Genomic DNA, 26,326 nt, shown 5'->3' with positions numbered 1-26,326 from the left:
ACAAACCCTGGGCAGAAGGGTCAACAGTCAGTGATTAAAGTCTGCTGACCTCATATTATTACCAGGGATCAGCAATGAATAATGTCACATTCACTTTATAGAAGCCTAACACTGACATCTGAACAAGCCACTGCTTTAAATTTCAACAGTATTTTGAGTGTGACCTTTGCACTCCAAGCAAGACTTTGAGGAAAGAAGTAAATCATATGCAGTATAATGCCTATACATGCCTTTTTTCAACACGGCTTTAAATTTTAACTTATGATTAAATGCAAGTGCTACATTTCGCACTGAAAAACGTAGTGCCTGCATTTATTTGTAAGCAAAAGTTAAGGATGAAAGCAGAGTGCATCAGGGCTGAAGTCAATGTACCTGCAATTTCATGCGACATTGCATACAGATTGTGCTCGAGTGAGACTGAATTACGACTGGAGCGGTGTATCGATGCCGTTGCCGAGGGTAGGCCTTTTTTCATTGACCATTTCATCAAAAACTAATCATCCAAACCAGGCCGACATCAGCAAACCAGGTGAAAAGACACCCTAACTGCACCCTGCAGATAAGACCGGGGGTCTCGGTATTGACCAGACTGATGAGAAACTCCCTCAGAACTGGATAAGACAACGTCTGAGTGCCGCTCCAGCCGATGTCTGACAACGGCATGAGCACAATCGATTCCATCAATCAGCGGATCGCGCCCGCCCACAACCCACGCAGTTCCACTCTGAGTGAGGTCAGAGCCCATGGAAAAAATGGGGGGAATGAAAGTTCACCTCATAAGGGTTTTTTTTCCCCCTTCTCAAAAAATGGATAAATAAAAATGACGGACATTTCAATAGGAGATGGCGGTAGAGGGAATAAAAATAGAAGGTAATGTGGACGCTGGGCTCCCCTGGTGGAAATGCAAGGGGAAGAGAGGGAAGCCGTCAGTGTTGAGAAGCAGGCGATAAAAGCACGCCGCCCACGCTGTTGAGGAGGATCAATGAGCGCATTTGCTTTATGCAGGATACACATTAAATAGAATAATCACACCCGTCCCTAAACGTCAACCTGGGCTGGGACAGCCAATCAGCTTTTGCAGCTGTTGTGAGGGAGAGCACGGGAGAGAAGGGCGTAACTGTGACGTCTCTCATAGTGGCACTGTGACGTCTCATAGTGGCACTGCGGCGTCTCTCAGAATGAACACAACAATAAACGTGTCTCAGTGCAGCCAATAACATGAACTCCAAATGAGCTTCCGCCCAATGAATTCATCAAGCTGATTTGCATAAATGAAACTGCCTACACCATTCACATGAGTGGAGTGCGGACAGTTGCTGGGCGGGCACTGGGAAGAATAAACTAAGAGCAAGAGAGGTAAGGGAACTGGTTAATGCTGTGCTCCTAACCACAGAAAAAGACTGGAGGTTTCTTAGGTAAAAATGCAATTATTAGCCTTTTTGAAATTCATCACCCTTCCTCCGTCTTATTTACATAGAGATTATCATACACCATGAGTAGATCAGTGCTTTTCCGTTAACACACTACCTTTTATTCTCCAACTGGCGATACAGTGAAATACTGAGATTAATATTCAGAAGAAATAACCTCAAGTAGTTTCTCAAAATTAAGCTGCGCATGTGAATGAGGTGCCTCATTATATAAAAATATCTGTTGCATGACTAATTATTCCATTATGAGTCATCAGCGCCCTCTTTTGTTTCTTTCAACGTTGCATTGTTTCAGGGCTAATTGACCCATTAGAGGCTTCGTGCTCCTGGATTAGGCTCTGCTCGCTGAAAGTTGGCAGGCGTTGAAAGCAACGGATCAAATGACAGGGGCTCTTACCCTTCCTCAACTGATGGCTACAACTTGTTCCGGTGCTTTTGAGCAATAGTGAGTTAAAATGCCCCCTAAAAACACCTTACATTCATACTGCTGCAGTTATCGCCGTGATAAAGATACGGTAATTCTGAACATAGCCAGCTATGCAGCACCTGTGTGACGGCAACCTCACTCCTGATCATGGGAATTACTGTGCACTGGCTTTACTTAGCCCCGTCAGCCTCTCTGCAACTATAGCTTGAGAGCCTGGAGGGGGGAGGCTGGGGGGGGGGGGGGGGGGGCAGGCTGGGGCCTTGGGGGGTGGTAAAACCACTTCAGCAGGAGTCTCTATCAGAATACTCACATCCATTAGCATGCAACTTGAAACAACGGACACAATGTTACAGGGGTTTAAACCCAACCTCATCTAAAGTACACAAGGTGGTTACGACTACCAGATTTTTCGGATGGCCTGGGACTCGGGTAAATTGAGACGAGGCCCGCCTGGTACTGGTACTGTGTCTCTATTCCACCACCTTCAAATGTATCGGTGGGGTTAAACAGGAAAGGGCGCTGCCTCCACCCAATAAATTGCCGATAATGAAAACTAAATAGAGGCCTGACAATGATGAATTGGTACAAATAAAAGAGAACTGTAGGTGGAGCTGGAGAACCCAAGGCCATTAACCCTTCAGCTGCTCTGCAGCTTTCTTTTAACATGAATTCATAACATAAAACAAATAAAATAACAAACACATCAATACCGCATGTTCATATGAGTGCATTATTAACCTCTGGACTATAAATAATAATGATTAAGCGCACTGATTATCCAATGAAATTGCTACACGCTCCAGCGCCTGAGATCCAGAGTTGCCTTTGCTGTTCTCTGGAGAACATTTTGTACACAAAAGATTATCGAAGGCTGAATCCTCTTACACTGAGGTCCTAGTTCTCTCACGACTTACCCAAGCTCATTCCTGTGAAGAATTTCATCGGATATTTACCAAACGCTTAGAGTAATGGATTTAGAGCTGAGTCCGTATCTACATACATGCACATTCATAAAAAGAATGACTGGATGGGCCTGCCCTGTCTTATTTAACTGAAGGATCCTCCTATTAAAGGCAGTGAAGTGATAGAAAGTACATTTCAGGCAGATTGCTACATGGCTTGGGACTCGATACATCTGTGTTTGCAGGGAAAAGTCCACACTTTGTAACTGGGACAGGTGCAAGAGGAACGCAGAAACATTGGGCAAGGAAAATTTTGATTAAATCCAAAGGCACAAATAAACTTGTGCCAAGTTTAAAAATGGTTCCACAGTGGGTTTCAATGAGTGAGAAGAATACAGAATTGAAAGATAAAAAAAGGATTTGTGTAGAAAAGGCCTGTACACAGGAAGTGTTAAAAAAAAAGTAGCTGTGAAATGGGCCCCACCCTTAAATGGGAAGAAACTTTATGTATTATGAAAGAGCCACATGGGATATCTGGTTGCCACAGCTCTATGCGAGATGCCATGCCTGTGAGGAAACTGCGGGGTCTGGCTCCCGAGGTGTGTTCATCAGGAACACCAATTCATTTCCACACACATTAGTGAGTCAGGCCTGGGAAGCACACCCACAGTGGAGTGACTGGTCATGGTCATCTGTCATGAGACAGAAAGCAAGTGTCTTTCATAACATGACTGAAAACCTAATGATCCAAACAGAGTTACTGTAGCAACAATACACTTTTTTATGTCCAGGTTTAAGTGTAATTAAATACAATGCAGCTGCATCTTCCCTTGTCCATCTTCTGGAACTGCTGCTGCAGAAAGCATTACAATAACATTCTGTTTCTGTGTGAATAATTTAACCTAAACTATGATGAATTGGACTGTATTTAGAAGCTTTAAAAAATGAGCACACAGCCACATTCACATTTGAATCCAAGGTAACTGCATGCATATGGGTTGAAGCCTCAGATTTCACTGAGATGAAAGCAGGGGACAGCAGAACGGGCTCTCTGCAGAATGATACTAACTAACCCCGAGGAGCTTGGAGGGAAAGATTAGTTTCGCTTCCCAGCGACGGGGGAAAAACACATTTTGTGTCTACTCTGCTTTAAAGTTATACCTTCACAGAAAATAACTTCTTCCAAAGATGAAGGAAGAAAGGTGATATTTCAAGCAAGGAAACACAGACCTTATACAGATATCAACTATATTTAATTGATGAGTTTCATGATTCTGATAAAAATCAATGCACAGAAAACCACAGGCACTCTATTGTGTACTGTTTCCTGCCAGCACAAAATTGTATTTTCTCCCCCCTCATCACACAGTCACACACACACACCGACACACACACACACACCCACCCACGCATGCATGCACGCACACACACACACACACACACACACACACCGCCACCCACACACACCCACGCAGGCACGCATGCACACACACACACAGACCCACATCTTCAAAGAACTTATGGTTCTACGGCTGCCACACAGGTTTGTTTTCCTGTCTGGCAAATTATGCAGATGTGCTCCACGGTAGGAGGCAGGACGATACCTTCAAACCCTCCTGCCCTATGGTGAGCAAACTTGGTGGTAAGGGCCATGCAGCCTGCTGGATCCAATGTGGCTCTTTCCACTCCCGCCATTAAAACCCTCTGCAACATGCACGCCGAAAATAAATTAGGCAGACAGTGTCGGAACAGAACTGATGGGTGAAGAGATAGAGGTGACAGAACATCATAGTTCCACAGGAAAGGCAAATGAAGTAAAGGCAGCAAGGTGAAGATGTGTAAATAGATTGCACATTTTCACTGTGCGAGACAGGCAGAGGGAGGGTGTAACAGGCAGGCGGATCATCAGAAGCTTGCTGTTGAACGTGGGCGCGGTTTCACAAAAGGGGGATAGAAATGCTGGGATTTAAGGAATCTGGAGTAAATAAGAAAAACAAAATCCCGTTGAGCCGATACCAACACCCTCACTGAGCCCCTGAGGGAGAGGGGTGAATCACAGCTGGGATTTGAAGGGTGACCCAAAAAACCTGGAGCACTGAGAGCAAAGACCCAGCCCACAAGCTCTGCCCAAATGCACCCGTTTAAGACAAGTCAAAAGGGGCAGATTCAATCAAACACACTCAGCCAGTTTAAGGGCATATGCAATTCAATCAAACCAGACTTACCCACCCTGGATTATGCCATTACAACACAGAAAGAACTGTAAGAGGGTCTAGCCAATGAAAATTTGTTTTCACTCAGTGGGTTCCATCTGATTGGTCATTTTGTTGTAAATGTACCTGCCTTTCTGTGTTAAACATGTTTGTTTAGAATGCAAAGTTTGTTCATGCTTAAAACTCGGTAGAACAGCATAAGATAGCAAAGATTGTTGCTATTTCATCAGCATCAGGAACAAGATGCTTAACCAATCAGTAAAACATCACAGAAAACTTCCAGGCAAAACGTTAGTCTTTCCATTAGTCTAATCCAGCCAGAAACAGGCAGAAGTTGATACAGGCACAGAAGTACTGGCACAGAATCATGGAAACGATTAATCCATGAATTATTCCATGAGGGAAAAAAACCCCTTTTCCTCACACATTCCAGGGTTTGCAAGATCAAAGAAGGCCCACTTCACATAATATTCTAAAATGGACATCTTCACAGACAAAAGTATGACTGTAAAGGCTTTCCAACCCCTCTGGCTATAAATGATACTTGTATATTTTGACAGGTTGGTGAGTTCCCAAGGCTGCCCCAGAACACCATGTGGGTGGCAGGGAGATGGCAGAAAAATCAAGGTGCTTCTGGAAGTAGCTGTGCAATGTGCTCGTGCAAAGGAGAAAGAAAGTAGCCCATTTGATTCCCTGAGGAATGCAAGGCCGTTGTACTCTTGAGTGATCTCAAATAGAATACTGGCAGCATGTGTGCGACATTCTTTCCTCTGCTGAGTGATTAAATAATAAGTAATAATCTATCCTGCAGTGTCTATTCAGCATGCTACAAGCTCAAAAAAATAAAATTAGATTCAAGACATAAATTTGGTGTATGTTCATTTGATAGTCACAGTTAGCTAAAGACAGAATACATTATTGCTTCTGTGAATTATCCAGTCACAGGGGTACAGTAGGCCCATTTCTTTTCCTGACACCGAACTGTGTTAGACATCTAAGACTTGTGATAGAAATAAATATTCTTCAGGGAAAATGACCTTGGTGAAAATCTATTTTGGCAAGCGCACTGAAAAGGGGAGTGCTGGTGTGAAATCAGCGTTCACGGAATGCATGTGACCATACGGTCGCTTTCAACCAAGCGTTCTGATCTGTAACGGAGAAAACGTGGGGACATCCTTCAGAAGAGATAGCACAACTCACTTTGATCCATGCCAAATAATGACCTCATTTACACAACCTCGTCCACACAGGCTACCATTCTAGCGTTTCATTGTTCCTGCAATAACACTTCCTTTTTGAAAGTCCCGGAGAAATATAATAGTCTATACGTCAGGAAGCAGCAGATTCACTACCGGCTATTGGAAACGCAGCATGTGAAATGTATGGTGCTGTAAAATTAGAAATCTAGCCTTGCAGTAGAAGCCCAGTCTTGTGTGTGTACTCCATAAAATGAAATATGGCAAAGGATATCCAGAACAGAGGATAGCAATTTACAGAAAAAATAGCCACATATATACCACACATAGCCTGTAATAAACCATGAGAAAGTTTTCTGAGTAAGAACTCAGGCAGAAAATCTAATATCACACTCTATAAATAGCCTCCGTCAAATGAAGAATAAATTAATTTGCACATGACGTAAATCTTCCCCTTCGTAACTTGGATAATTACTGCCAGTTGACAGTGGGCCACGTTACATTTGTAGATTTGTTGGGAAGCACGACCTGACATACAGTAAATAAAAATGCTTTTCCGTTCCCCTCACTCTGATGAGAATCCCACTTAAGTTCATTATCTTCATAGCTGCGACATACATTACAATGAAAATATAACAGAAATAGCAGAAGACACAATGCATAGGTGCCTATTGTCTTCACAGAACCCAGGAACCAAAAATAAAATGTTTTAGATAAAGCGAAAGCTGAGCGGAAGCTTTTTTTTCATCATAAAAATGTTCCAAGATAGAGACTCCTTGAGAGTCTTTGACTTTCTTCCACAAAACAAGTTTTAAGAATAAAAAGTGTAGCTGCTTACTGAATATAAACGTTCTTGACATACAACATCTTGCTTGTGGCTGAAACATCCCCGGAAAGATGTTCTACAAAGGAACCCGCAGTCGGAAAAGCTCATGCATTATCATCTGCGACACCTGAGCGATTTTAAAAACTGAATTTGTGTGTGAATGTGACTGATCCTTTTTTTTGCAATTACCCAGGCAAAACTTTTTGCGACATCTCCTCCCAATGTGTTTTTTTTTTTTGGAGAGACAGCACAGACAGTTTCGAAGAGTCCCTTGGGTAACAACTGCCGCCCTTGAGGAGACTTGACTCCATTAGCTGTAACCAAGGAGACCACAGGTGCGCCGGGGTGGTAATACGGTCAAGAGTGCGCTGGCGGAGGAGTCTCTGGAGCTTCGGAGAGAAGCCCTTACCGCCAGAATCAGCGGCATCACCCAGTGCCGACTCTGTTCGTCGGCATGTGAAACAAATCACAGCCAAAAAAACACAAAAAAAAAAACACCACGGAGCCCGGCGACTGCAGAATAAATAACATTCTGACAGGATCAAACGTTTGCTAATTAAATACACATGTCTGGGACCAGCCAATTCAGCTGCAGCTACCCAAAAGGGAGGAGCCTTTCCCCTGTTGCTTACCAGCAGCAGCTACTTCACAGAGAATTAGGGCTATTCTAATTAGCAAGTCGCAAAGATTCATGGGAAGGTGAAAATTAGGCTGTTCTCAGTGATATGAGCAAGTGTTTCTGGCTGTTAAAGCCACTGAAGCAGTTATTTAAATGGTGGCTTTAAAGATGATATATAAAATATAGGCAGCATAGACAGAGCTGAATCAAACAGATGTCTCTTTCTCTTCTTCATCCCTTTATTTGGAAGGTCTGTTGGAGGCACCATAGTACCAGTGGCTTGATAGCTGAACATTCGAACAGGACTCAGTGAACAAGTTTGTAATCCAGAATCTATCTGATGCATTCACATTAAAATGGTATATGACTTGACCTAATTCAAGTCATATAACATTTTATATGATGTGTTTAAACTGATGTGAGGTTTCTAAAGACTGCTTAGCTTGAAGAAGAAGAGTATTTATAAGCATCTGGCTGGTGGACAACTCAAGTAAAGATTAAAGAATTTGGCTGCAAAATATTAATAGCCTTAATTCACCATATAATGCCAAAATGCAATCACCATTACATTGCCCTAATTTTGCATATACTACATATCACACAATACCTTGAAGAACAGGGCACACATTTTTTTATTCCACAGAAGATTATTCCAAAAATAAGTTGACAATAAAACAGTTTCCGAAATTCGTAGCACGTTTCCCACCAGGAGAAAACATGCACAGCCAGCCCTAGAACACTGAGCACAGAGCAGTGGCTCTACTGCACACAGGCTCCTGGAGAGCTCTGACTCAGACCCATGTTCTGTGGCTTTCTGTCCTACACCTCTACCTGTGTCGGGGGCATGAAGGCACAGTTGTTTATCCTTCACTTTCCTTTTCATGTCAGCCTCCTCCTTTGTTATTTGGCTGTTTCCCCCCCCCATTGACAACGTAGCATTCATCATGTGTTATTTTTATCCACATATTCTCTTTTGTTTTGACTGCAAGGTTTGTAGATCCGGGTCATTAAAGTTTGTTTTAACGTTTGATTCTATGCTGGCAAGATGGTTTTAACTTTTCTCACCCTAACTTTATTAAAGCCTTTTAATGAAATCCTTTCATCCTTGATATACTGTTACCATTACATCTCATTGTGAATGCTACTCACTTCAGCATTAGTTTAATTTAAATTGGACATAACAGCCAAACTCATGAACAAAACCCTGTACTTTGCCCAAAGATAAAGCTGTAATGGGGAGGCAGCGTGACACTCTCAACCCATAAACAAATGCCCCCATACGACCCCGAAGTTTGATTCCCTGCTATAGCAATTTCTGTAGTGTGATCCAACTATCTGTCTGTTACCCTGTCTGAAAAATGTAAAAATGTAAAAATAAGGAAGACTGGTCTCCCTTTAAAAAAACAAGCACAAACAGTTGCTTTTAAGAGACTCCGCAAATCCTAACAAATAACAGACTTGATCCAACATACAGAACTTTAGTGGCAGTTTTGGTGCATGTGCGCCGTTATAGTCCACTGTGTTGCCACGCAAGAGAACATTTTCCATTTTGAATTTGACCCGTTAGGGCAGAGCAGAATCCGTGCGCTGCCCACTCCAGCAGCTCTGTCCTATCCCAGCAAGTCATGCCCTTCAGCGACCTCAGCTGCATTTTAATACCAGCTCACATGCATCCAACATTCAGCCTCATCTCATGCATGTCATGTCTTTCCCCAGCATAACAAAACACGCAATAAAGTTTGAAAGTTTAGAGAGAGGAATAAGGTAGAAAAAAAACTAAACTAAAAACTCCTTTCCAGTAACATGACATGGCACAAAACACGGTTGGTTGGATGGGTGGTGGGCGTGGAGCGTCAGGGGGGTGGGGTTTTGACGTCTCCTTCATCGCAGTCTTATCTCCTGTATTATGACCTTTACTGCTGCCTCACAGCATGGCCTCTGGAGTAAAAACTCCTGGCACGCTAAGCCTCCCCAAAACGGGGGTGCTGCCAGCTGCCAACAAAGATTGGCAATAAAGCGCGGTAAAGACACACAGGATGAGGGTACAGGGATGGGGAGGGGGGGACGGGGGATCCACAAGACAAATGGCACAGAGGAGGATTAGGAGCAGGAACACTAAGGCTTACGCTGTGTTGCATTGTCCTCCACACAGTCCTCTGGGAAGCAGCATAAAAAACAGAGAAAAGAGGGATTGAATAGAAAAGGTAGCACTGGATGCAGAGAGAGAGAGAGATACAATACCATCTGTAAGTATCTGGTCATGAGAGAGAGAGCGAGAGAGAGAGACATACAGTGCAATCTGTAAGTATCTGGACATGAGAGAAAGAAAGAGAGAGAGATACAGTGCAATCTGTAAGTATCTGGACATGAGAGAAAGAAAAAGAGAGAGAGATACAGTGCTCTGTAGGTATTTGGACACAGGTATGCGCCAGCTAGGAAACCAGTAGCAACGTATGGCAATTGATACATTGTACAGCTCAGATACACAATCCAGGAGTCTCTCACTCATGTTATGTCACTTGTTATTAATACCTTGTGTTTCTTCATTCAAAACCCATGTTAGCGCCATTCTAGCATGGGGGTGGGTGTGGGGTTGGGGAGTGAGGGTAGTGTCCCAAAGAATCAGGGTCAGAAATACATTCTATTGGGATTTTAGGCATGAGGGTGGGGGGGGGGGGGGGGGGGGGGGGGGGGTGGGGTGGGGGGGCTCGGGGTGTGTTCAATCAAGCCTGTTATCAACCCATTTAAAACACTCTTTTGATCCAATTATAAAATAAATAAAAGGCAACATGAAATTAATCTGACAAAGAATTTTAAGTCCTTATATTTTTATTATAACCTGTACTATCTATTGGGTTTTTTGAAGTACTCTGTTCAAAAACAAAAACACAAGAAACAAATGTTTGTCAAATTTCACTATAATCTGGTGTAAAATATATATGCTACTTAGACCATATTGTTAGTAAATTGTGCTGATTATTACTTTAACTGCCATAGAAGCTCATCCTTGATGAAACGGTCCTTACACGGGCTTTAAGCAGCCCTTCAGGCTGAAGGCTGTGCTGTCCTGCAGGTTTGGTGTCCGGGTTATTTGTGGTGACCCAGCCTAGGCAATGACTGAAAACAGAGCTCTGCAGACTTCATGCATGAACACCGACAGGAATTACAAAAATAGTTTGTCTTTGTTAGGCTCAGTCTGACAGTACTCACAAAATGTCGCAACTGCCTGAATTCTTCGCCTAGGAGCGATTCATATAGGCATATATAATGCGTTGGCTTTACTGCAATACAGAGAAGTGTGTGTGGAGATTCAGAGATTCAAAGATTTGTTTCAGATCACAGTTTCATTTTACCCCCCCCCCCCCCTTTCCTCTGCCTGAAATGTAAGGATGACTGGATGAGTTCAACACAGAGTGCCCTCTGTTTTTCATTTACAGCTCAAAGCATACACGGCAAACCTCTTCGTGTTCAAGGGTTTTAGAAAGACAAAAACTGGAGAAAGAAACAAAACAAATGTAATCCTGGCTGATTAGTTTTCTGGGCTGTTTGATCCGGCTGAACAGCATGGCTCTCTCCCAGCACAGGAAGCAGAGAGCAGCCGGAGGAAAGCAGTGAAGCCGGGGGACAGAGACACACCCTCACCCCCCGGCCCAGAACGCCTGCGGCTCACGCGGCTCAGCGCAGACGGCAGCCAGGCTGGGCCCTAAAGGCCCCTTTCTGAAGACAGACGTGACTGAGGGAAGGGGTGGGCTAACCCTGCTCAAATCCACTGAGATTGTCTTTGAAGGGACATTCCAGTGTGGTGGCACTCAACCATGGTCTTGGAGAGGCACAAGGTCTACGGGTCTGTACATCAGCAACCAGTTCAGATCCGAGAGACCTGGTGATGTTAACCATGGATGCAAACAGCTGCGGTGATTGATGAATTAAGAGCAATGAGTGACAATGAAAGTCAGCACGCCCAGCGGCTCTCCAGGGCTAAGACTTTGGATCTCTGCTCTGCTGTGATAAACACATGGAATGAAATGATGCAATTCTTTTTACTTTTAAACCTAGAATTACTTGAAAAAAGTTAATAAAATCTTGCACCTCTGTAAACGTAAAAGCTTCTGCAATCTTGTGACAGAGTGTTGACCAAAAGGGTCTTTCAGTGGACGGTGTATGTGTGTGTGTGTGTGTGTGTGTGTGTGTGTGTATGTGTGTAGGTGTGTGTGTGCGTGTGTGTGTGTGTGCATGTGCTGGTGTGTGTGTGTGCGTATGTGTGTGTGTGTGTGTGTATGTGTATGTGTGTGTAGGTGTGTGTGTGTGTATGTAGGTGTGTGTGTGTGCATGTGCTGGTGTGTGTGCGTGCGTATGTGTGTGTGTGTGTGTATGTGTATGTGTGTGTAGGTGTGTGTGTGTGTATGCGCATGTGTGTGCATGTGCTTGTGTGTGTGTGTGTATGTATGTGTGTGGGTGTATGTATGCATGTGTGTGTGTGTGTTTATGTTTGTATGTATGTATGTGTGCATGCATGTGTGCGTGTGCCCATGCCAGGCCCTTACCAGTCTGTCCAGGCTGGTTCCAGCTGCAGTGGTGGGACGCTCCTCTGGGCTGTAAGGCCTGAAACGGGCGTTGAACACGTCTGAAATTCCACGGGCGGACCGGCCCATTCCTGAGGGTTTCGGCTGACCGCACCCTTGGAAAACCTGCCATTACACGGGGAGAGAGAGGGAGAAATGTGTCCAACACAGCTGCGGGCTGAATGGGAGGGAGAGCTCTAGAATTAACTGTCCAATCTGTCATCACAGCTCAACTGCAACAGGCCCGCGGAACCATCCGCAGTCATCATGACACAGAAAAATTCACCCAAAAATGAAAAAGCTGCTTTCAATATCTGCAGACAATAATACAAACACCCAGAGCATGATGTACGCAAATCCCTGCTTTGTAAGGAAACACTCCTTACAAATTAGTTCATGCAATGTACAAAATGTACAAAGCGTCTGATCACTGTCATTCATTCTCAGTGAATTTATCTTTGCGATTTCACATCCAGTTCCCTCCAAAAGTACTGTGTGGTAATGGTAGTGTGAAACATACCATTTTTGCCATATACTTTTGCATTTGAGATAAAAAGTTGAACATGAGATAAAAGTGCAATCAGCTTTTATTTCATGGCATTGACATGCATATGCAGTACAGTATGCGTTACCAAGTAGTACTTGGTCCGGTGGAACTCATCTTAGTCATGCCTACTGGTGGAGAGAGCACACACACCTGAGTTGCGTTAGCTAACCAGCCCAAGTGCTTAAAGGTGTGTCCTTCTCCACGGTATGGCGCTGAGTCCTGGACTGCACACTGAGAGAACATTTATTTCGGAGTTTGAGTTTTGTTTGTCCAAGAACAAGACAGAGGGGGAAAAAAAGGCGCTGGCCAGCTAGGAGCAGCGAGCTGAAAAGCTGTCATTTCGTTTTACTTTTGTTTGTCTTTGTTGTTTTAGTTTGTTGTTTTTAGTTTATTGCTTTTGCCCAGAAGGATGAAGGTGTTTGTTTATTTGTTTTCATGTTGGTTTCTCTCTCTCTCCATGCGGCAAACGGCAGTGTTTCCCAGAACTGCCACATCTCCCTCCCAGGTGTGTCACACCAGCGGGTGACATACCGTTTTACAGAAGCTGTTTCTTTTGTGTTGAGTCGCCCCCATTTTCAGCAGTGCAAAACTAAGTTAAGGGATGAGTGACAGGTGTTAACTGTTGCTCAGGTGTTCCCTTCTCCATGGACAGTTCACGTACAAAAGAGCAGTGAGTGTCTGGTCGTGGTTTTAGCCTTTGTTTTCATCCGTGGATATTGAATTTGATGTCAGAAAGCATTCACCATCATGAAGTCGAGATAACTAACTATGGCTGAAAAACAACTAATCTGTAATCTGGCAGAACAGAAGAATTCATTGAGAAGGATAGCACAGAAACTGAGTAAATCAAGTACAGCAGTTCGGAAAGTCATGAAAAAGAACTGGTAGACTATGAAATAAACACCGTGCAGGTCGGCCAAGGAAGACAAGTGCAGTTGATAACAGATGAAGCCGAAGAGTTGTGAAGAAAAAACATAAAACAATGGTCAGTGACATCACCAGCAGTCGCCAGAGGGCAGATGTGAAAATATCACAAGCCACCGCACCCAGAAGACTTTGAGATCAGAATTACAGAGGCTACACCGCAAGACGCAAATCTCTCATCAGCAGCAAGAATCGAAAGGCCAGATTAAAATTCGAAATAAGAGATGAGCCAGAAGAGTTCTGGAGCAAAGTTAACTGCTATAAAATTAAGTTCAGTGATAAAGACCAAACTAATATCAATTTTAGTTTGGGGATGACTCAACACAAAAGCAGCTGTTTCTGTAAAATGTTAAAGCATACACACAAGCAAATACTACGCAATAAAAGCCGATTCTCTGTAGGTTTGTCTTACACAGACAAAATATCTGACAAAATGTTTACAGACAGAGTAAACACATTCTTAATTAAAAAACTAGCATTAAACATTTTCTAAAATCCTGATGTCTCTGTCATCATATCTGTATTATTGATTTGAACAGACTGGTTAGATTCACTGTATCATATTAAATCGATGCGGGTGGGGCGAGAGGCAGGGGAACAGCTCAGAAGGTGATGCCAATCACGTCTTTCATGTTTAAGAGTCTGTGGGCATTTCCCCGGCCCGGTTATTGCCGTGGTGTGAACAGCCCCGTCCATTTGAACTGGAGTGATTAACATATTGTACCCATTATAATTATTGTTATTGTTCTCCACACAGGAGCCTAAATTGTTCACCTGTGTAATACATGGAACCTCTGCACATCCAGCTGCCTTCAAAAGGGGATAAGGGAACATTTTATGGCCTCAACAACCTGAACAGCTTTCACAAAGCCCTTAACACACTTGAACTTGTACTGACCACCACTTAAATGTGATGAAATGCAAACACAAATACCAGGATCTGCATCATGGCCCATTTCACTTTGTTTAACTGGGCAACGATGTGAAAAACCTCAAACTTCAGAAACTATGTTTTAATAATTTAAAATTGTTATCATATTTCAGTTTCCTGTCTGTTCAAGTGAAAGCAAAATGATTTTGCAAAAAGGTTTTGCAAATTTTACAAGGGAAACACGCACACAAACAAACAAACAAACATGCGTTGACGCGCACACGCACACATCATGCATGTACACACAAACACACACACGCACACGTGTTTGTATAGCGGTGCGCTTTTGTCAGTATGAGGAACGCGCTTCGTTGTTATTTTTGTTGCAAAGCTTCCTGGGGTGGATATGTTGAGAGTCAAACAGCAGGTGCATCACACAGTTCTGCGTGGGTGTTGGCGAGGATACCTCAAGCGCAGCACGGTATTGTTCACTAATGAAACTGCAGAAATTGCGTTTAATTTCAAATGCACGTCCTTTTTCTGTCTCATTAAGTAGCTTTGCCATTAGCAGCGATGGAGGATATTTAGATATTTTAAATTATGAATAGATTTCACTTTCCATGGCAAGATTCACCGTGGGCAGCAATCATCGGTCTGAAAGGGATGAGACAAAGACGTCAAAAAGCAGCCACGTCTGCCGCCCGAAACTGAACAAAGGGTTCCTAGAAATACATTTCTGCTCCCAACATTCATCCATTGTGGAGCGCCACGATGCCACAATGGAAATTCCTCAATCAGCTTTCAAAAGAAACACCAGCAGTGTGCAAGAATAAAAATTTAATTACGAGGAGGGTTTGGAGTGGCACTGTGTCTCGTAATGTAGTTTGCGACACACTAATCAGCTGACCTTAAAGACCTGCATCTTGTTTTACCCCACAAGCAACTTCCGCGGTCAGGTTGACTTGCAGTAACTGATGTCAAAAAGAATGTTTATTACATAGAGAAACTCAACTCAACTTTATGTGGACTGAGCAGGAGGGATCAATCACATGGAATTACGAAATAGGGAAAAAGTTTTTTATCGTTGGCCAGCAGATAATCATTAATACATTGGATTTTCCTTCCTGTATAAATGTTCTCTAAGCCTTTGGTTCAAAAAGAAAGACTTTTAGGAAAGAGAACTTTTGGTTTTTACATTAAGAACATGCTTTACTGTACGTTAAAATATACTGTTTTTTAGGAGCATTATTTGACCTGCTCAGCAACATCTTAAATATGTCAGTCACTGCATTTGTTTACATATATTTGAATTCCCATCCCCATCACCCGATTTCTGACCATAAATATAGAAAAACAAAAGCTGGGCATTAGCAACTTGGTGGGCGTGAGGAACACTACTAACATTCTAATTTCAAGCTTATTGAACTCTCAGAATTGAGCTTTCTTTTTTCTCGGCTTCCTGTTTGTCGCCCTCTCCTTCATGAATACAGAAGAGGCATAAAGCTGAACTTCAAAAGGTTCTAGCTCTTCAAAAATAAAAAATAAAAATATATTTTTTTAAATTGCAGCTTTGTGAGCCCAACCTTGTTTTCGTCACACCCCCCAGTCCCTGAATGTGTGGATGGAGCCCGAGTGCTATGGCGAAGTTTTGGCTGCTGGCTTCGTGCCGGTCCTTTGGCCCAGATGATGATGGAGTGGCTGGCTGGCCCGCACGGCGTTCGTGACAAGAGCCTGTCTTCTCCGCCAGAGCCCACCCATCTCTCACAATGATTACAAAGCAGCGATTCTGCACAGCACCTGCACAAGGTAATTTTCACAGCCTGGCTCCCCTCAACAAAACCATCCATCCAGCTTCACATTAAGGGGTTTGTATACATTGCAGGCATCATCACCGCAGTTCTTTCCCCCTCCCTCCCACTCAGTATAAAGCAAAGGGCTCTGGCAGTAGCCTGAGCGTGCATTTCATCAACACAGACCAAGGCTGCTCCTGGCAGGGCTGTGGATCTCTGAGCATCTTCACTGAACACCCTGTTCCCTTCAATTAAGCACTTCAATCAGGATTGATTAACAGGAGAATCTGCACCACTAATTCAGACTAATTCACCCTTTGCGTGTTTCACATATAGAGTATCAATATTGATCTGTGAGAAGCAAAAGCAAAAACTTTCTGTGGAAGAACATTTCTCCAAACCCCGTTGTTTCCAGTACTCTGATCTTTTGTTATCAAGACATGAGGAAACAACAGCCTTAAGGAACACAATGGGGGGTCTTCGGTCTGGTGTGAAATTTGCTAAACAACGCAAAAGAAGACCTGTATTTCATACAGAGTCCAGAATCAGACTGACACCTGGAAAATTAAATTCAGTGTCAACAAATTTCTGCACGTGGGCAATGACAATTCTATTTTATGGGCAGTAGTAATTTAGGACTGGGTGAGATAGAAAGTAAAATTATAAAAACAACTTGGGTGAAATGCTACATTTGAATCAAGATATTTAAAAAATCTGAAATGCTTATTTGAACATTTCTTTTAAACCAATTCACCAAGAAAGACAGTTCTTAGAGAATATTTTATTGCATTTTCATTGAGTCCCTGAGCGGGTGCTCTTATTCAGAGTGACACAGAAAGTGCATACAAAAAGAGTTACTGCTGTCACAACCGAAAACGGGTGTCACTATGCAAACCTACTACATCATAACGTGAAACACCACAGTGGGTGCGAGAGTGAGATGGATATGCTTTAAATATCATAACGGATTTGAGAGTATTGTTAAATGGAGCTGAAGTCCGTCCACTGGTATTCAACCTGGAGTAAATGCTCAGCGGTAAAAGATGAGTCCGACTTTTTGGGAATTCACTTTTTGGCCATCTTACCCATCGTTAGACACAAATTTCACCCCTGTGTGTCCAGTACCAAAATATTACACTATATCTATGGGCTGCATGCTAACTGCAACCTCACTCAATGGCTGCAGATGGAAGCAGCGTTAGCTCTGCTGAGAGAAGTGATGGAAATCCAAGCACAAGTTGGGGGTCGCCAGGTATGCGTGTCTCATGACTGTAAACCACTGCCACTCCCACTGCAGCCAACAGTGCTGCACAACTGCCAACCTCAAACCCACACTTCAACTGGCACTGCACAGCTACTAATCACTGCACCCAGTGGATGGATACATGGTTATTTGTAAATTATAGTTCTAAATTTAGCTGCCTCTAAACTGCTACGATCCTGTTTTCTGTTTTCATTTTTACTCGTTATAAACACGCAAGACACAAGTGTAAATAAGTCCGCATTTGGAGATGCTGGAAGGTATATCTCCATCACTTAGCAAAGCTAATGTTGCTTCCATCAGCAGCAACTCACAGAGGCAGCACAGTTAGCATGCAGCTTGCAGATATAGTCAAATATTTTGGACTGAACGCACAGGGATGAAACTGGTGTTAATCTTATCGTCTGCCTATGGTAAGAATTTCCCAAAGAAGTTGGACTATTCCTTTAAGGAGAGGGTAGATTCACAGTTAGTATCATGGTTTCAGTTACCATCAGTCTTGAGCTCATGTTTTTGAATTTTTTTTTATCCTTTATTAAACTAGGTTGGCTAACTGAGGACTCAGTTCTCTTTTGTAGGGGCAACCAGAGGAATGGAACAGATGCAATAGTAGTTCATAACTTGACCTTGCATTCAAACTGGGAACATTTTTTCACAAGATTCTAGCATGTCTCTCGCAAGTTGTAAGCGCACACACAGCTGTTTAACATTCTCTCCGTTTCTAGAAACAAATATCTAACCCTGACCTTTAGCTAAACCCCACGGACAACATCGGCCGCAAGAATTTTTCAAGCCAATGATAAAAATCAGAGGCCTCTTCTGTTTTTCCTTCCAACTGTTCCTGACATTTTGTAGGCAAGAAACCAAAAAAAAAGAAAAGAAAAAAAAGTAAACACAGGAAACACACTTGGCACCGTTGCTCCGCAGTGAGATTATCGGACCAAAAAACAAATGTTCAATTCACGCTCAAAAGTGCGAAAGCTGGGCCCTGTGTGTTTATTTGCCCGGCAACAGAACATTCCGCGGGGAGACAGCGCAGGCAGCTGCTCCACCGCACACAGAAGGCCGAGCGGTCACTCCGCTGTCAGAGAGCCGGACCTAGCCGCTGTGCCCCCGTGATTGATTTCCTGGAACGCAGGAAGGGGAACGGAACAGGAAATGTGTACAAAGCATTTAGCCTAATGGCAGCAACATGCCCATGCCCTGTGTCACCTTTCAGAGTGCTTTTCAAAACCATGGGGGAGGGTGGAAGAGAGTGGCGGCGAAAGGTACTGTACCTTGGCTGAAACCTGCATGCTGTTGTCCTGCATATTCATGATGGCCTCAGATATTTTCACATCGATTGGCTCCATGACCGCCTCGATGTTGAAGGGCCCCTCCAGCCGCTCGGCCACCAGCAGCATGGCGTCTGCAACAAGAGAGACGCTGAGCTCAGGGCTGCACGAGAGGGACTATGCACATATACACATATACACACACTTATAACAAGAGAGGCACACAGCTCAGAGCTGCACGAGAGGGACTAAACACATATGCACATATACACACACTTATAACAAGAGAGGCACACAGCTCAGAGCTGCATGAGAGGGACTAAACACATATACACACACTTATAACAAGAGAGGCACACAGCTCAGAGCTGCATGAGAGGGACTAAACACATATGCACACACTTATAACAAGAGAGGCACACAGCTCAGAGCTGCATGAGAGGGACTAAACACATGCACATATACACACACTTATAACAAGAGAGGCACACAGCTCAGAGCTGCATGAGAGGGACTAAACACATATACACACACTTATAACAAGAGAGGCACACAGCTCAGAGCTGCATGAGAGGGACTAAACACATATGCACATATACACACACTTATAACAAGAGAGGCACACAGCTCAGAGCTGCATGAGAGGGACTAAAGACACACACGAGCATATACTGTATGTACACACAAAGAAATATATGCGTGCACACATACAAACACACAAGCAAGCATACTGTATATACCGGTATCTGCAAATGCACATACTGTTCAAACACACACACATATACAAGCAAGCATGAACACACATGTACAGACAAACACACACACACACGCACACACACCAGCGCATGCATGCACACACGCCAGAGATAAATCACCAGGTCCAGCATGTTAGAAAAAAAGATGAGGAAACAGACCAAACTCTCAGACACACACCTCCTCTCAGGGAATGTTATGACACTGATTATTATTGCCATCCATTTCCACAGCAGTCCGCTGTACCCAGGCTGACTTACAGAGCTTATATGCATCTTATTTTGCCCGTAATACTTTCATTCCATTTACTGGGGCAGTTCTGGATAAGGCTGTCCTTCAAGGGCAGAGCAGCTGCCGCCCCTCCCCCAGGGATCTGAACCCACAACCTTGTGGTCACAGCCCCTAGTCTGTCCAAAAACCGCTGCAGCCGTCCTGCTACAGCCAGACAGGCCGTGATTTAGAGCCCTGCGATGCCGAACGCTAAATCCTGAGTCCCAGCACAGCAGCCGATGAAAAGCTGCCGCAGATCGGTGTGTGAAGGGCGTCAAAGGCTAATCTGTCACACGCCGGAAAAACAGGGGAAAGGCAAGAGCTGGTGTATGAAATGTGTTCGCACCGACCTCAGTCATCTTAACACCCTCCACCATCCCGCCCCCCCCCCCCCCCCCCTCCCCCCCCCAACCCTCACACCCCCGCCCCCCTCCGGCTGCCCTCTGGTCCCATAATTGAGTGGAGCGGAGGTGAGACCAAAGGCCAGACAGGTATTAACCTGAGATTGCAATCCTCATTATGGCGGGATGTTGATTTATAGGGGGGCACAGTGTTAAAGAAACCAAACTTGAGAAGCAGTGAGTTCAGTCTCCACCTGGAGAAACTGGTTCAGGACCCCTGAGCCAAGATGCTTAAGTGGAATCACTTACGTAAAATTCCACTGACACTTACAGGTGCAGAGAAGAACCTGAAGCCATCTCTTAATCTTCAGCTGAGATGCAACTGAGCTCTGCAATGCTAATGCTAATGTGCATGCTCCATGTAATGTTTCATTACATTTAATGCAAGCACAGAGGGGGCAGTGTTTTCTAATATAAATAATTTAAAATGCTCAGATCACTCAGATACCCGGGTTCAGCTGCCCAGTGCAAATATTTAAAGTTTTGCTTCACAAGGGGAAAAAAAGGGCTCAACAAACAAGGGCCTTTAGTCTCTACTAAAACACACATCCATATCTCCCATTAAAAATGAAATTCTAAAAATTATCGTATTGCATAAAAAAAGGTGACTTAAAAGATTAAATATTATCACAACTGATAACTTTATTGAGGTTTCATTTTGCTCTGCATCAATATGCGTGTAGGACTATCTCACTTCTTAACAAAATTGCACACAATTTGCACATCAGGGTCAGAATACGAAATTCCATAAGTAGGCAATATGTATATTAAGGCTTTTACATACATTATCCAGTAATACTTCAAATAACTTGAAGCAGACTAACAGCCCATTACATTTTCATTTCATAGCAGGAGCACTATGCAGGACAAAAGGAAATGGTCTTTAAAGCACAGGTTTACAGGGTCAAACCTTGAGTAGAGCACTGCCTTTCCACTCTTAAATTAAAAGTTAAAAGATCTACAGTAAATTTTACTTATGATGTCAAATACATAAAATTGTGGGTGAAACAACTGATGCATTGCAACACATCTACCAATTCAGCAGACAGTATATCACATGGTATATAAAAGGCATACAGTCAAAGGCACACGTCAGGATCAAAAACGCACCACTGTAACTGAAGTGTTTATCTCAGCTGATTCAGAAGAAGCTGTATGCAAGGGTAAGCTGTGAAAGATCAGATGTGCAATTCCCCCGGGTAAGACGGTTTGGAAAATAAAATAAATCCTAATTGAAATTTTGAGATTAAATATACAGTCCTGAACTGTTACTGTGGCAACATCACAGTGTGTTCTTCCTTTACTTCACTGCTTTCATAAGGAAACACCTGGAAATATGTAAACATCTGTGACATATTGCATTTTGCATATCACTGAAGTGTGAACCTGATTGATCACATACAGGAGTCTCACTGCAACGAAATATAGGGTTTAAATTTTTTTTGCCAAATAAAGCGGATGAAACAACTCAAAGATCACAAGAGCTTTATCCAGAATGTAATGATAGCCCCAACAAGGAAAACAAATGAAATGTGTGCCAATTGCTCGAAGAAAAGCCAGGCAAATTGTCTTCTTAAAAAAAACCAAAAAAAACCCTGAAACTTCAAAGGTCCAGTCGAAGGTGAGGTATACATTTCTTTGGCTCCCATGCTGAGACAGTTCATCAACAAAAAGAAAAAAGTCCTTTCATTTCTTTCAGTCCATTCATTCAAAGCCCGATAAGCCACAGTCACTCCTCTTCTGTCTAAAATCCATTATTCCGCTCTAAATTGGACTTACTGGGAAAAAAGAATGAAATCCAATGCTTTTGAAAAAACAAAAACAGAAAGACAGACAGACAGATACAGACGCACGCACGCACGCACGCACACACACACAGTGTTGATAGATCACAAACTACCTACAATCCTCTTCAGAACTGTAACCTTTGTGATGTTCCAGAAACCCACAGGCTGCTAACAGCACCCTGTCTCACCCTCAATAGTACTGTATGGTTTATAGTGTTTGAAAATAAAATAACTGCAGACAGGTGTGGGTAGCACAGCAGTGGTTTGAGTGACAATTATAAATTCTTAAACACGAAGAAAAAAGGGGTAAATTATTCATTAAAAAGGTAGCTCTTTTTGACTGAAAAGCCATAGTTTTGAACCAACATAATCTCAGTGATAAAGGTGGTGACAAAAAAAAGGTGTGGAGACATGACTCAGTCTACAAGTGTACAATTATTCTACAACATTCCAGATGATTAATCAGACTTCTGCTTTACATCCTGTTCTTGGAAGTGAGTTTTCTTTCTTTTTTAACCCTGGGATGCAAAACAAATCGCTTCTGAACTCAAGCCGCTAATGCACCACATCACACTTAAACAACATTAGTTTGGCTGGTGGTGAAATGAACAAATAGTACCATCTACATATGAATAACCATTTCATTTTCCTTTTATACATGATTTCAAGTGAAAGACGCTGCACATCGCAATTAGATTTAATCCAGGCCTTATAAGTATATTCAAATGAATTCATTTCTGAGCAGGTTTAGAGTGTGCAATACTGAAATTAAAGTTCTAAACTACCCACACTCAAGATTTATGTTTTAGAAAAAAATATATAGAACTATTTGTATTGCATGCAAATGCATTCACCTGTGCACCTCAGTATTAGCTTTAAAGCTTAAATACAGCACAGATGCGGTCTGTAGCTCTTGAAATGAGGTGCCTGGAATCTTAAAAAAACAATGCCGTAAAAATTGTTCCATAGAAAATTTTATTATGTTAGCTGTACTATATGGAAGAAGCCATAGATATTTTGCACCTAAATAATGATTGTGTAGCTTATCCTCTGCTGGAAATCCTTTTAAACGAGAGGCATACATACAGTAAATAGCAGAGCCGCGCTCTGGCAGGGAGAGCAGTCTCAGAAGCCTGCCCCTGGGGACAGGTAAAGATCAGCCTAATTGTTTTTATACCCCTTCCAAATTCTCTCGGAGCTTAATTACTCAGCCTTTCTGGTTCGAAAACCGATTTAGCGAGAGCGGAGAGCTTTACAAGAGGACGGCACAGAAGCGAATGCATAGATATAGGACAAGTCTTCCAAGTGCTAAATCGGTCTTTCCCCATTTCATTTATTTTCTGACACATGCTCCACTGTGGAAATGCCATTATAATGCTCCCACATGGGATCTTAAATATGCTTTCATATGGCAGGGTGATTCAGTCCATGTACAGAGTGGTGAGAGCGTGACACTCTCCCAAAAGTGCATTCTAAAGGCCCACCCCCCTGCCACAAAAAACCATGTCACGAATGCCAGCTATTCCAGTAATAAGTTCTCAATCTTTCCCCAGGTATGGATAAAAGCTCTGCTGTGAGATTTTACTGAGACACTGGGTTTCAAAGCACATGGTCATTCATTAATGTAGCATGTAGACACCGGTGTTAAATAGTTCATTATGAAGTCACAGCGGCTGAAGTCCAAGGATGCTGTTCAGAAATGCTGTGTGACTCATTATCATGGTGGAATATTTCAATGTGATGTATCACAATAGAAAATTATGCCAGTTTACACAGTACATATCACCTTTTCAATATTCATGTGATACTCAATACATGTTTTTTTGTGTGTGCATATACAATATATGTACAGAACAAACAACAAAAAACCATCAGCACAACATGTTTATCAGGTGTTGCTTGTGGCAAAGAATAAAAAAAAAAAAACAAAGCAAACTATATTACTGGCTGCAAGACCTCACAAATGAAAGAAAGGACTCAGCCATACTGCATCATAGGCTCAGTTTAATGACACATTTCACAGTTGCTTCTGCAGGAGGCACCTTCCAAGCACAGAATACCTGAAGTGAGGTATACATGTATACAAACACGGCTTTAAGGGTGTTTCATAACGTGTTTGTTTCTTCACAATCAGGGAAAACCGGAGCTTCAAAGATGCAAATGTCGACTCATTCTGTTTAATTATAGCAGTGCGTATGTTACTCATTGATTCCGTCAAACTGATAAACAATGACTAAATTTATACAATTGTGAACTGCAGTGCGGGTCATTATTACTGAGAATGCAATCTGACCTAACTACTGTATGGGGAACAAACCAAAATATGGCAAAATTGCCAAATCTTTGGTACACCCAGCATCACCAAACACCTCGCCAGCATCATGTAGACACTTCCTTCATACAGTAGGCTACTCTATTTGGAAGAGACTGTTACATTGGTAGCTTTATCTAGGTAGACAGCTACCTTTAAAACATAATGCAGATCATAAGTTATTATTGCAACATAGCATTATGTTACAATATAGAACACATTATGGTAACTGCCATCAGCTTTGCATTCCATGAGAAACTAGAACTCATATTACTTATATATACTGAGAGGAAAGCTAGAAATGTCAATTTGTAATCAGGTCTGACAAAGATCAGACATGTGTTCTGTATGTACATATACAGTACAAATAGTATTTCATCTATAGTTGAATTGTATGGCAGAATGGGTGCAGTATTATTTGCATGTGATTACCAAACTGCAATGTTTTACTCTCACTTGGATCTAAACTGAGCACAGATGTCCACATTTTAATAATTATCTAAATGGTAATAATTAATAACATTACGAAAAGTGTATGATGTATAAAAGCCCAGTAAATCCTTAATTTATTGGACCAGAGGCCTGGCACTATTTTTAGCCTGTTTGGTTTAATGCTCAGGGACCTTATTTGTTGCCATGGTAATGCCCTTTTGCTGCAAAGGAAGTGGAACTAGCAACTGGCAGTTAAGTTCAGCGGCAGTTATATTTCTGTTCCAATTTTATTGCTTCTTTTCTGGGGAGAATATGTATAATTGATGCTTTTAAAGTTATTTGTCACATTTGGTCATCAACTACTTCTTTATGCTGTTTATTTAGTAATTTTTATACATTTTGAGGGATATTATTAGTGTGGTTGCTTCAGCAACCCACTGCCTGTTCTCGTTCATACTTATTATCCTTATTCTTATTTTATTTCTGCTTAAATCTCTGCGTTCTACTTCTACAGCCTTTAAGCTAGGCATGCCATTACAACTTCATAATATTCAGCATGGTTCAGAGCAGTTTTGAAATTCCAAATAGTTTTACAACTATTTCAAGTTTTTGGGAAAAATGAAGGGAGAATGAGAAGTAAATTCCAACAATGACAAATGTTGAGTCATAGTATAATGTGATGCTATTCCAGCCAATAGGACACAGAAATAGTGCATGTGATGCTATAGGACACATATAGAAAATTGAAAAGACGCCATTTTGTGCCTTCGAAACAAGCCACCAAGCTTATTCACAACAACAAAATTCTTATAATAGTCGTAATGTAACAATAATATCACAACAAAGAGGTATCATACATTTATAAAACTGGATTTTCAATAGCAAATTTGCATGCCGTTGCATGTAAATTGCATTCAGCGACCTGCATCGTGAAGCCAGTCGGCTGTGTCATTGTAAGGTAGCCGATAAAATTACACTGTGTTCTTATTTACAAACTTAATAAATACAGTGCCCTTAATCGCAAAAATGCTTCACTGTAGGCTATGTAACATGTTGCAAGTAAGATATTTTATGGATAAACACACTTTATATCAGCACACTGAACAATTTTTTCGCTATTTCATTGCGTATGCCTCTAGTGCATGTTCGTAGGCAGCTGGCTTCTTGTGGTTAAATTTAGTATATTTTTAAAATATGACTTCTAACTAACAATCTTGACCTGTAGCAACCATTAACAAACACATATTCCTATCTACTATTACTACTACTACTACTAATAAACCTTTGCCTGATTTATCCTACTTACCCAAGCTGTAGCTTGCCAACTAAATTAACCCTTACAATAATGGTCATAAGGTTAGACTGGTAAGATTTTAAGATGCTACAGCTCTCTAACTTCTTCATCAGGTAACAGCTAAACAACTGCTGAAGTTTTTTCATAAATTTAACATTATAATTTATTGTTAATTTATTTACCTCATAATTTCAGATTCTAATGATAATACTGCTTCCCTCAGGTTAGCAAGAGTA

At 42.2% G+C, this 26,326-nt stretch overlaps 1 protein-coding gene across 2 annotated transcripts in view; it reads right to left on the bottom strand.

Moving 5' to 3' along the window:
- The window catches only part of LOC118213585 (glypican-6-like), a 230,296-nt gene that overhangs the window by 24,341 nt on the left and 179,629 nt on the right, over window positions 1-26,326 (bottom strand). The window contains exons 5-7 of one of the 2 annotated variants that reach the window (XM_035392552.1): window positions 18,846-18,976; window positions 12,158-12,301; window positions 9,740-9,769 (exon numbers count right to left, since the gene is read on the bottom strand). In XM_035392552.1, coding sequence (XP_035248443.1) covers window positions 9,740-9,769; window positions 12,158-12,301; window positions 18,846-18,976 — 305 coding nt within the window. The remainder of the gene's footprint in view (window positions 1-9,739; window positions 9,770-12,157; window positions 12,302-18,845; window positions 18,977-26,326) is intronic. The other variant, XM_035392553.1, reaches the window with a different exon arrangement.

The sequence above is a fragment of the Anguilla anguilla genome, chromosome 15 (genome assembly GCF_013347855.1).
Source record: "Anguilla anguilla isolate fAngAng1 chromosome 15, fAngAng1.pri, whole genome shotgun sequence".
In the NCBI taxonomy this organism is placed as follows: domain Eukaryota; kingdom Metazoa; phylum Chordata; class Actinopteri; order Anguilliformes; family Anguillidae; genus Anguilla; species Anguilla anguilla.
Note: the sequence above shows the minus strand (reverse complement) of the source record. Positions and strands in the feature narration are given on the sequence as shown.